Source organism: Miniopterus natalensis, chromosome 11 (genome assembly GCF_054644295.1).
Source record: "Miniopterus natalensis isolate mMinNat1 chromosome 11, mMinNat1.hap1, whole genome shotgun sequence".
In the NCBI taxonomy this organism is placed as follows: Eukaryota; Metazoa; Chordata; class Mammalia; order Chiroptera; family Miniopteridae; genus Miniopterus; species Miniopterus natalensis.
Genome location: NC_142091.1, coordinates 74,052,332 through 74,064,355, shown reverse-complemented (window position 1 = coordinate 74,064,355; position 12,024 = coordinate 74,052,332). Strand labels below are relative to the sequence as shown.

General features: G+C 51.7%; 2 protein-coding genes across 2 annotated transcripts; both read left to right on the top strand.

Annotated features, from left to right (window-relative positions):
* Positions 1-109: 109 nt before the first annotated feature.
* On the top strand, positions 110-2,827 carry CCDC87 (coiled-coil domain containing 87). The gene is given in 1 exon segment (XM_016208268.2): positions 110-2,827. A coding segment is annotated over 1 exon segment (2,718 nt).
* A 4,266-nt stretch (positions 2,828-7,093) lies between these two features.
* CTSF (cathepsin F) lies at positions 7,094-11,995 on the top strand. The gene is made up of 14 exons (XM_087822431.1): positions 7,094-7,345; positions 7,547-7,645; positions 7,929-8,013; positions 8,103-8,164; positions 8,292-8,367; positions 8,919-9,032; positions 9,156-9,301; positions 9,391-9,487; positions 9,567-9,647; positions 10,435-10,554; positions 10,636-10,700; positions 10,797-10,887; positions 11,294-11,352; positions 11,436-11,995. Exons 1-14 carry the CDS (start codon positions 7,136-7,138, stop codon positions 11,508-11,510), a joined length of 1,380 nt encoding a protein of 459 aa, XP_087678557.1. The 5' UTR covers positions 7,094-7,135; the 3' UTR covers positions 11,511-11,995.
* The last annotated feature ends 29 nt before the right edge of the window (positions 11,996-12,024 follow it).

Sequence of the window (12,024 nt, the reverse complement as noted above, 5' to 3'; positions counted from 1 at the left end):
AAAACTAGGCGGGCACCGGCCGCGCAAGCGCACTCTGGCCGTTTGGTCCCTGGTTGCCTTAGTAACCGCTTGGCCGCCTACCCACACGACTGACGCCGGCGGAGCTAAAATGGAGCCCTTTAAACCGGAGCCCGAGCTGCAGCGGTTTTACCACCGGTTGCTGCGTCCGCTGTCGCTCTTCCCCAGCAGGGAGACGCGCCCAGAGTCCCAGAAGCGCCTCCCGCAGGAGGTCCGGATGCTACCTTCCCTACCCGTCTCGCGGCTGACCGTGGCATCGGTGTGCCGCCAGGTGGCCAAGCGGCTGGCCAGCTGCGAGCCGGCGGAGCGGATGCCGCCTGAGGGCCGACTGCGATTCACAGAGGTCATCCTGAACGAGCTAAAGTGCAGCTGGCAGGAACCTCCCACCGAACCTAGTCTGAGCCACTACAACAACCAGAGGCTGCGGAAGCGACTGCTGGTTTACGTGCTGCTCAGCTGCGAGCAGCTCCTCTTACGCTACCTGAACCTGCTGAAGACCATGTCGACGTCCTCATATGTCTTCACGGAATCCGCCACGCTCACCCGGTTGGCCGCTAGCCTCGCCAGGGACTGCACAGCCTTCCTCACCAGCCCTGAGGTCTACCGCGGCCTGCTCGCCGACTTCCGCGCCCTGCTGAAAATAGAGCAGGCCCAGGGCAACATATACAAGCTGCGCCCCTTCGGAACCCCTGCGCCTTTCAAGCCACGGCCTCTTAGGCCTCACAGCGCCCGCTTCACCCAAATGTCAGCTTGCAACCTCAACTTGACCTATCTCATCCAACTCAGCCGCTCGACAGAGTTTCTCAGCGAGCCTAGACCCGATCCAGTGAAGGAATTGAAGTCCATCCCTGAGCTGAAGAGGAGAAAGCCTCTCCGCTGGCTCCCCGCCATGAAAAAAAAGAGTGAAAGCTTCACTTCCTCACAGATTGTGTCACTGCCCAGGTACTCGGTGGCTCTCACCAGCGGGTCTCTCCCCACGTCCCATTTGCCTCTCTATTCCCACCTCCAGAAGGGCCAGTCCATGCTCTCTCTGCGTGAGGGCTGGAAGCTAGCAGATGAATTGGGCCTTCCTCCAATCCTCCCTCGTCCCTTAACCCCGCTTGTCCTGTTTGCAGAGAGCAAACCAGAACTAGTAGAGGACATGGTGGCTGAGGACCTGAAACAGATAATGAAGAACATGAAATTGGAGTGGACTCGCTGCTCACCAATGGACTCAGGTGTGTGCCCGCTCCTGGGGGCCCTGACCCACCACCCAGGTGCAGCACGTCGCATGGAAGAGCTTCAGAGAATGTTGAATGAGGAAGAAGCAGCCTCTGGGCAGTGGGGTCCCCAGTCCCCCAAATCCCCTCCACTTCATCCACAACCAGTGACTGTTACTTTGAAGCTAAGAAATCAGGTCGTGGTCCAGGCAGCTGGTGTACAGGTCTCCGAGAGAAAGTTTTTGGATTCCTTCCACGTTGAGCAGATGGGAGCCCTATACAACCACCTGACTGGTGATCTGGAACCCAAAATTATCGAGGAAATGGATATTGATCGTTTTGTTGGTAATAGCATCAGAGAGGTCTACAAGGAGTTGATGAGCCGTGTCTCTACTGACCACTTCTCTTTTGACCAGGGACCCCTGGTAGAGCCTGCAGCCAGTAAAGACTGGTCAATGTTCCTGACCTCAGCCTTTCTGCGTCAAGAAAAACAGTATTGTGTTATCAACCCCAAGCTGGCTGGTCTTTATTCCCAGAGAGTAAACACTTCACAGTCCAACACTGATAGAATGCCCTCCTTCACATCACTCCAAGCAAGCAAAGGGTGGGAGGGGCAGTCAAACAAGACCTCAGGGATAAACTGGTGGAAAACCGCCTTGTCTGTGAATGACTACTTCAAATACCTCACCAACCAGGAGACAGATTTTCTCCATGTCATCTTCCAAATGTATGAAGAGGAAGTTCCTGTGGAGATTGTGGCCCCTGCCAGAGATTCCCTAAAGATTCAGCAGCCACCTCCATTGCTAGAAGACGAAGAGCCAGACTTTGTGCCAGGAGAGTGGGATTGGAACACAGTGCTGGGGCACAGTCTAGAAACTAGGAGGACCAGCCTCCTGGGAGAACCCCACAAAATCCTGAGCCTGCAGAAGCGTCTAGAGCGGTTGTGGTCCATGCTTGAGGTTCCCAGGAAGGACCAGCTGGACATGGCCATCAAGTACAGCTCCAACGCCCGTCTGAGGCAGCTGCCTTCATTGCTGAGTGCCTGGGAGCGGACCCTGCAGCCCATTCAGCTTCGGGAGATGTTGCTGGGGAAACTGGAGTGGTTTGAGCGACAGGCCTCTGACCCCAACCGTTTCTTCCAAAAGACTGGCGTGGATCTGAGTCATTTCCTGGAGGAGAATCAGATCCGAAACAGTCTACACAAGAAGCTTAATCTAATAGAGGCTCGATTGGTTTCGCTCCTGGAGAAGATTGAGTTGATCTTTGGTGAGCCAGTGACATTCAAGGGGCGGCGCTACCTGGACAAGATGAAATATGATAAAGTGGAGATGCTATATTGGCTGCAGCAGGGGCGGCGGTTGCACCACCTAGTCAACACCCAGAAGGCCTCGCACCAGTCAGCCATCTTCAAGAGGCTCAGCAACCAGCCTTTAATAGCCCCTGGGAATACTCCTAGACCAAGTGCCCTCTAGTCCCTCCCTCAGCCCCCAACACCCAGCAGCTCATCCAGACTTCTTGGCTGCTTTGGAAGAAGAAATATCTGGGAGTGCAGGGTTCAGGAACTCTGTGCTTCCAACTACCAAAGGACGGAGATTAACACTTTGTTTTGACAGTGCAGTTCTCATAAGAGAATCCCAAAGCCCAGTATTTCTATTTATGTCAAGCTAAGCAAAGTACAGCCAAAATCTCATATGTCAAAAGAACTGAGACCATCCTTTGGAGTTCATTGTAATGGAAAATATCAGAGGCAAACCATCACCTTTAGAATACCTGGACATTTCTATCATGCTACATTAAATTGGCTGACAGAGCCCCAAATCAAAGGCTCTGTGGCTAATGGTTAAGAGCTAGGGCTCTGGAGTTAGTAGATGGGGGTTTAAATCCTAGCTATGTAACCTTAGGCAAATTACTTAACTGCTCTGTACCTGGACCAGCATGTCAGGTGAAGGGTTCAGTCCAGGTAGTCACTTCTTCCAGTTCTAGCATAAAAATGTTTATGAAATTTTTACCAGTTAGTACAAGCATATGGTACAAAGTACACAAGGGTATGTACTGAAAAGTAAATCTTCTTTCCATCCTTACCTCTAGTACCCCAGTTCCCCTCCCTGGGAGTTACAACTGTTACCAGTGTCTTATGTATCTTTCCATTCTCTTATTCAGCAAATAATTATTGAGTACCTACTAGGTATTTTATGCTTGGTTTATATCACTGAACAGAACAGATCCCTACCCTTTGTAGAGTTTACATTCTATCAGAGGGAAATAGACAATAAACCATAAACATAGCACCTAAGCACACTGACTAATGTTAGCAGGTGATAAGTACTGTGGGGGGGGGGGGGGAAGAGTAGAGAAAATAAAGGGTGAGGGAAGTAGTTTTAATTAAGGTAGTCAGTATAGGTCTCAGTGGGAAGGAAAAATTTGAGCAAAGGGTTGGAGGGGAAGAAGTGAGCCCCATGGACATTTAGGACAACTTACCTGACTGCCATTGCAAAGCTCTAAGGCAGACAGATACCTGGGGTGTCTCAGAAAAGCAAGGTGGCCAGTGTAGGTGGAGCAGAGTTGTGGGAGAGATGAATCAGAGGGGTCATGACAAGGTGCCAAGAGGCAAGTTATATCATGTAAGCCTTGTAGGCCATTGTATGAACTAGGTCAGAGATAGCCTATGCACATGTGAGCATATGTGTATATATTATCTATGTGTATGTTTATAACTACACTGATAGTAGCATGCTGTACCCATTTTTAAAAAAAATTTTTTTTGAGAGGAAGTGGGAGAGAGAGAGATTGATTTGTTGCTCCACTTATTGATGCATCATTGTTTGATTCTTGTATGTGCCCTGACCAGGGGTTGAACCCACAACCTTGGTATATTGGGTCAACGCTCTAACCAAGTGAGCTACTAGGCCAGGGCTATACCTCTGTTTTGCTCCTTTCTTTTTTCATGTAACATGCCTCAAGCTCATTCCATATCAGTATAAATAGAGCTGCCTTATTCTTTTTATTTATTTATTATTGGACATTTACAAACAGAACAATGCTCCAAATCATCCTTGTTCATCTACTTAGGATTGCAACTATTTCTGTAGTTTAAATTCCTGGAAGTGGAATTATGTCTAAACATAAGCATTTATAATTTTGATAGATATTGCTGATTACTCTCCACAATTTGCATTATCATCAATATTGTACAACTATTATTCTTTCCCCGCTCTCAACAATAGGATGTTATCAAATTTTTAAATCTTTACTATCTAGTAGGTGAAAGATGGTATCTTTTTTGAATTGTGTTCTCACTTCTTTTATGAGTGAAGTTTCATCTTTCATATATATAAAAGCTATATTTATTCCTTTTCTCTGAAATGCCCATGCCTTCTGCCCACTTTCAATTGATTTTGACTATTTTTTTTTCTTGATTTTTGAGCACTCTTTATATATTCAGGAAATTTAGCTAACATCATAGTAGTTACCTTTGCAGAACACTTTCCCTGCCTGATTTCTTAAACTCCTCATAACCACCTGTGAAGTATGTATTTTAATCACCATTTTACAGCTGATGAAATGAAGGCTCAGCTAGGTAAAGTAACTGACCCAGGGTCATAAAGGTAGTAAATTAGAGAGCCAGAACCAAGCCCAGGTCTGTCTGACCCAGAAGCCTACATGTGTCTTCCAGGTGTACTGATTCTGTGAGATAGGGTGGTAAGAGCCCTTATACACAGCCTGCCTCACCTGCTGGCATAGGTAATGTTCACCTCAGATCTCCACTCACCATTTGCTGGCACATAAACTTCCACTTTGTTTTGTTTTCCCAATACAAACAGCATTTCTCAAACTTTCCCACCCAAGTTCCCCTTTGAGTGGAGGAACATAAACAAGCATCTTGCTCAGGTATGAGACTGGGATGCTGAGGTAGTAGAGGGAAGCAGTGCTTAAAGGCATGAGAGAGATTTCTTTTTTTTCTTTAAGAAAGAGATTATGTCTCTTGTATTTCTTTTTATATATATATATGTTTTTATTGATTTTTAGAGAGAGGAAAGGAGAGGGAGAGAGAGAAACATCAATGAGAAACATCCATCTGCTTCCCCTGCACGCCCCCTACTGGCGATTGAGCCTGCAACCTGGGCATGTGGCCTGACAGGGAGTCTAACCAGTTACCTCTTGGTTCATGGGTTCAGGCTCAACCGCTGAGCAACACAGGCTGGGCAGAAATTTCTTTAAAGTCTTTTATTTTTGAAATTTATGCAAAATTTGCATTCTACATAATATTTTCATATTTGTTTTATTATAAAAATTATGCTTGAAATTATCTTTGAATTAAACTGCCCCTTGGGAAGATATATTTAGCATTTATATTTTGGCTTCTCTCCTGGCATTCTGCTGCATTCTAAGTTACACATAACCCAGGTGAGAAACACTACAGCAGGGTGGGCAGACTTTTTCTGTGGAGGATCAGATAGTAAAATATTTTGGGCTTTGTGAGCTATATGGTCTCTGTTACAAGGCTCATCTTTGCTTTTATCATGTGAAAGCAATTACAGATAATATATAAGTAAATGGATGGGGCTGTGTTCTAATAAAACTTTATCTCCAAAACAGGCAGCCGGCCAGATTTGGCCCTCAGGTTGTAGTGTGCTAGCCAAAGTGCAACAGCATCAGCCCTTTAAAAAGTGTACGCACCAACCAACTGAGCCATGCAGGCCAGGGCTGGACTAGATGTTCTTTAGAATCATTTTCCCCCACTCTCCAAGTGCAAACTAACGCCCCACTCACTCTGTGATTTCCTCAGTTCCCTTAAACTCTCTCTTCCCTGTTTCCTCTCCCTCAGCTTGGAACATCTTGCAGGAATATTTCCTTTTCTCACCTGTTTCTCCACTAGACTGTGAGCTCCAGTAGGCAGCGCTATGCTTAATATAACTGTTCATGCCTCTGTTACCCAACTCAAGGAGTTCCCTGCTTGGGGTGTTCTGTTCAAGAAGATGTGGTTGTTGCAAGGTAGTTTTATTTACTCACAGCAAGTAAAGAAGGGGGGAGTCATACCCAAAGCTGTCTCCTGGAAGCTTAGTCATTGCTTACATACACTATTCGGTCAATTACTCATTGATTTCATTCAGTTGGCTAACACTTACTGGACTGGGTTTCTGTCAAGCTCATCCTGTTTACAGCTGGTCTGCAAAGTATGGTCTGCAAAATACTGTGCCACATTTTAACATTAGCAAGAATAGCATTTAGTAAGAGTGGCCCGGACCTTGAGTCCCTTGTCCTACCCAACACGTCCTCTTGCTAGGCACTGAGAACGGAATGCCTGCATGATTGCCTTTATTCCTCACAACAGCCCCAGGAACTGCCAGTCCAGGGAACATTACTTGCCATTTTGCTGATGAGAAGAGGGGCCTCAAAGAGGAATCAAGCTGCGAATCCAGCCTCTGAGGCCAACTCCCCGGGTTGAAGCCCAGCTCGAAGCACTTAGCCAATGTTTGGTAAACCGATTAATCTCTCTAGGCCTCTATTTCCTTAATTATTAAATTGGGATCACATCTACTTCACAGGATCGCTACGACGATTATATATTAACATATAATAAGCATGCAGTAAATGTTAGTAGTTATTTTTATTCTCAGGCTAGCTTCAGAGACCTAAAGGATTATCCCCTGGCTGGGGCTCCAGCCCCCTACCCGCCGATGCGTGTTGTGCAAGGACCAGCTTGTCCCCGAGGGGCGGGACCTCACCCGCCAGCGCCTCTGGCTCGGCCCACGTGCCTGGCGCAAACAAGCGAGCGCGCAGGCGCCCCTAGCAGACGCCCATTGGCTGGCGCTCCGCCGCCCTAAGAGCCGGGCCGGGACTCAGGTCCCTCTGTCGCCGGCTGCTCGGCCAAGTTGGTCCGAGCCGTCCTTGGGTTCGGGTCGCGGGCCGCCCTCGCCATGGCGTCCTGGCTGCCCCTGCTGTGGTTGCTGGGGCTGCTCCCGGGCGCTGCCTCCGCCCCGCCGCGCCGAGTCAGCGGCGGTCAGGCCTGGGAGCCCGCGCCCCCCGAGCTCCTGCGGCCCGCCCGCTACGCCCTGGGGATGTACAACCGCGGCCTGGCTGCCGGGGCGCGAGCCGTCCTGGGGACCGTGAGCGGTCGCGTCCGCCGAGTGAGGACGCGGCTGGGCGGGGGCGCGGGGCCCTGGCCCCAGGGATAGGAACCTTGACCTAGGCAGGGCGGGGCACTGGACCGCTGGGGAGGGGGAGGGGAGGGGGGAGGGGGCGCGGTGAGGCGGTGGGACCCAAGACGGCCGGGCTGAGGAGGGAATGGCTATACCCTCCTCACCCGCGCCACCCGCCCCTCCACCCAGGCAGGCGGGGGGTCTCTGTACTCCCTGAAGGTGACGCTGGAGGAGCCGCGCTGCAACGACCCCACGGCGTGCCAGCTCTCCGCGTCTAAGAAAACCTTGGTGAGTGATGGGGCTCCCAAAGTTCCCGCCCCCGGGCGGACTCTGGCAGCAGTTGGGAAGATGAGCCAAGCCAAAAGGAAGGGGTCTGAGGCAGCAGCTACCCAGGTCACCTCCAGGGACCTGAGGGCCAGAGACCGTGCCAGAAAAGGGAGAACGTCGGGGTGCTGGCGGTGCCTCACTCTCCACTGTGGGGGTGGTTGCCTTGGGGGTGGTCCTCATCTGGGGAGACTCCAGCGCCATCTAGCCAAGGGCCCCACAGGCTGGCTTCCTCCTCTCCCACTAGCTCTGCAGCTTTGAAGTCCTCTATGAGCTAGGAAGACACTCGCTGCTGAGGCAGGACTGTGGTGCAGTGGATACCAAGATGAAAGGTGCTGGGATAGCCCAGGGATGCTGGGATAGCCCGGATCAGACCTTATTCGGGGTTCAGCCTTGATTTCTTTGTTCCAACCCTATCCAGATGACAAAAATGAAACTTTCAGTTCATTCCTTCCACTGTTGAACAGGGACTCCCTGTCCCAGGTGAGAAGCCCTTCTCTCTCTGGGGAGCTGCCTGCTGCCTTATGTCCCCTCTTTTCCCCTCACCCTGGCCTGGGGTTCCCTGGTCAGTTTGAGAAGGACTCCTTGTAAAGACCCCCTGTCTTTCCAGGAGTTTTCTGTGAAAATGGTTTCACTCTTCAAGTACTTTGTCACCACCTATAACCGGACATATAAGACAGAGGAGGGTGAGGACCCAATCAGATCAGGCCTTCCCCCAATTCGGCACCTTGGTGTTGGGAGGGGAAGGACAGAAGAGGTAGTGCATCCTTTCAGAGACCCCTAAATCCCCAAGTTCTTGCCTAACCACCCAGGACTTGGCAGCCTCAGGGACCTGGCCCCTTCTCCTATCTGATCTTCCTGGTCAGAAACCATGGGCTTCCATCATTCTGGGTAGAGTGGGATGGGGCAAAGGCCAGATTTTCTCTTTTGGAAGCCCTTGGCATGGTGGCCTATTCCCATGACCTCCTGTCTGGGGATGCTCTTTGGAGCCCATTCTGGTTTCTGCCTTCACACCTGAGAAGTCATTACCCCAGTTTGGCCCCAAAAGTTGATCACACCTTCTACCCTTACCACTTGCAGGTCTGGCCCCCCACCTCTACCTGCCCTGGGGTTCTGTCCTTGAGCTTACAGAGCCCACCTACTCCCCAGGGAAACCTCTGCCTGTTAGCCCCAAGTGCCCCTCCTTTATGATCTGCCTGGGGTCTGAGCCCCTCCTCTCCTGCTCCTTGGTCCTCAGAAGCCCAGTGGCGCATGTCCGTCTTTATCAATAACATGGTACGAGCTCAGAAGATCCAGGCCCTGGACCGTGGCACAGCTCAGTATGGAGTCACCAAGTTCAGTGACCTCACAGGTAGGGGTGGTAGCCAGAACCATCATGAAGCCTAGAAGGGACAGGACCTGTTCCCAAGGCCGTGATGAGGTCTGGCTTAGAAAACTTCCCCCCACCCCCATCCCTGCCCACCTCTGCCCACAGAGGAGGAGTTCCGCACCATCTACCTGAATCCTCTCCTAAAAGAGGGGCTTGGCAAGAAGATGCGCCTAGCCAAGTCCCTTGACGACCCTGCCCCACCTGAGTGGGACTGGAGGAATAAAGGGGCTGTCACCAAAGTCAAGAACCAGGTTGGACCCCTCAGAAGCGAGGGTGGGACATGAGGATTGCCCTTGGGGTTAGGAAGGGACCCAGCCCTGACTTTTCCTGTCTCTTATAGGGCATGTGTGGCTCCTGCTGGGCCTTCTCAGTTACAGGCAACGTGGAGGGCCAGTGGTTCCTGAAACGGGGGGACCTCCTCTCCCTCTCTGAGCAGGGTGAGCATCCTGCTCTACCCTCCTATCCCTAGCCCAGCCCCTCTTGAGGGCTTCTTGGGACCGGCCTTCTGTCTCCTAGAGCTCGTGGACTGTGACAAAGTGGACAAGGCCTGCATGGGCGGCTTGCCCTCCAATGCCTATTCAGCCATAAAGACTCTGGGTATGTATTAATGGGTAGAGACATGAGCATGGAAGTCACATGAACTGGGTTTAAGTCTTCGTGCTCACCCTTCTGGTTGAAGTCCTTGGGCAAGTCAGCTCTTTCAGAGCCTCAGTTGCCTCATCTGTGAAATGGGGCTCATGTCCACCTCATAGGATTGCCTTGAATATCATATGAGGAAATATGTGTAAAGTTCCTGGCACCTAACGGGGCCTTGGTATTTTTGCTGCTTGGATGTCTGTATTTCTAGACGCTGCTAAACCAAGTAGACATATACCTCCTTGAGAGGAGGCGTTGAATTAAATTGGCAACTCAGTTAAGCAGTGGGTTGCAGTGGCAGAAGGATGAAGGCTGAGTGATTGAAGTGGCTGTATAGAAACTGGTCTGGGAGCCTGGTGTAGGGGGGGTGTGGGCCAGATTGGGAGCCACACATGTCCTATAAGAGATGGACAGAGTCAGGGCTGGGTCCTGTTAGAGCAGGACAAGCAAGCCAAGGTCAAGAGTCCTAGGAAAGCAGGGACAAGGGAGGAGTCAGAAGTTGGGAGCTGAGTTCCATCTCTGCCATATTTCTCGCTGGTTACTCCCTCAGCCCTCTGAGCCTCAGTTGTGTCATCTCTAGAATGAGGCACTTTCTTAGAGGGGATGGCCTGTGGCCCGGGCTGGGTGAAGAATGTGAGGCCTTGTGGATAAGCGGCTTAGCACAGCCTCTGGCTAGGAGAAGATGAGTGTACAGTAAACAGGGTCCACCTTTTCTCTACTCCCCCATCTACCCCACACCGTTCCACAGGAGGGCTGGAGACAGAGGATGACTACAGCTACAGTGGCCACTTGCAGACCTGCAACTTCTCTGCAGATAAGGTCAAGGTTTACATCAATGACTCAGTGGAGCTAGGCCGGAATGAGCAAAGTGAGTGAGGGATGGGGATGGGGACAGGCCACATGGAGCTGGGGCCTGGGTGCCACTGATGCTGCCCCTCCCCTGTCTCAGACATGGCAGCCTGGCTGGCCAAGAAGGGCCCCATCTCCATTGCCATCAACGCCTTCGGCATGCAGGTAAGGCCCAGCCCCGCTACCCCACTCCATTTCTTGCTGACTCCTCCCCAACTTCTCTGTGGAGTTGGCCCCCTACTACTTGTTCTCCCTCCTCAGTTCTACCGCCGTGGGATCTCCCACCCCCTGCGGCTTCTCTGCAGCCCTTGGTTCATTGACCATGCTGTGCTACTCGTGGGCTACGGCAACCGTGAGTTCCTCTGACCCCCTCTCTGCCCACCACCCCAGGTAACAGGCAGAGGTTGAACCACAGCATCTCAGGACCTCTAGGGGAAAGTCTGGGGAAAGCCTAGGGACCCTGTCCTTACCCCTCTCTCCGGCTGTGGGCCAGGTTGGATCATCCACCGCCTCTGTGGATGGGAAAGCTGAGGCGGTGGAAGGTCGAACTGTATGGACAACTAACCTGCCTGAGGGGGGTAGTTAGGTACCCTTCCCAAATCCCAGGTCCCCACCAGGTCTCCAGGAGGGTGGTAGGTGGGCCTGTCTTTTTCTCTGCTCTTTGCCTAGTACTTGTCACACAGTAGGCCCACAGCAGATATTTGAAGAGTACATAGTGCTTGAGGCCCTGACCCCCTGCACTCCCCTCTGCTTCCCAGGCTCAGATGTTCCTTTCTGGGCCATCAAGAACAGCTGGGGCACTGACTGGGGTGAGGAGGTGAGTCTTGCCTACTTGGCCCCTGGCCCTCCAGCCTCCATTCCGTCCTAGTGCCCTCACCAACTCTCCCCCCCCCCCCCCAGGGTTACTACTACTTGCATCGAGGGTCTGGGGCCTGTGGTGTGAACATTATGGCCAGCTCGGCGGTGGTGAACTGAAGAGCACTAGCTCAGGACCTGTTGCAGACCAGAGCAACCCTTCCCCCAGCCTGACCTCCATTTCTAGGCCCCTCCCCAGGAGGCACAGCTGGCTCAGGGATGGGCACTGTGTATCTCAGGGTGAGCAAAGGGCACTGGGCTAGGGGTACAGCCCCTACCCCATCCACCTCACCCCCGCTCTGAAGTTCCCCAGCTGCACCTTTGTTAAGTTGTGGTAGCTAAGAGGGTCTTGGGTGAAGGGTGATGTCTTGGCAGCTGAAACTGGGGCAGGAACCCTGGGCTCGGGCAAGGGACAGGTGGGAAGCAGATATTCTGGTTTTAAATCCAGCCTATCCTCAGCAGGCTCTGGCTTCTTGACCTGGCTTTTCTCTGTCTGATACTATAAATTCTGGTCCCCCTGGATTTGGGGACAGTGTTCCCTTCCATGTCTAGACAAACTGTTGTAACCACCCTTTTCTAACAATAAAGGGGTGTCTTCAGCTCCAGTGTGGTATGAATGCTCAGTCCCTGAGGG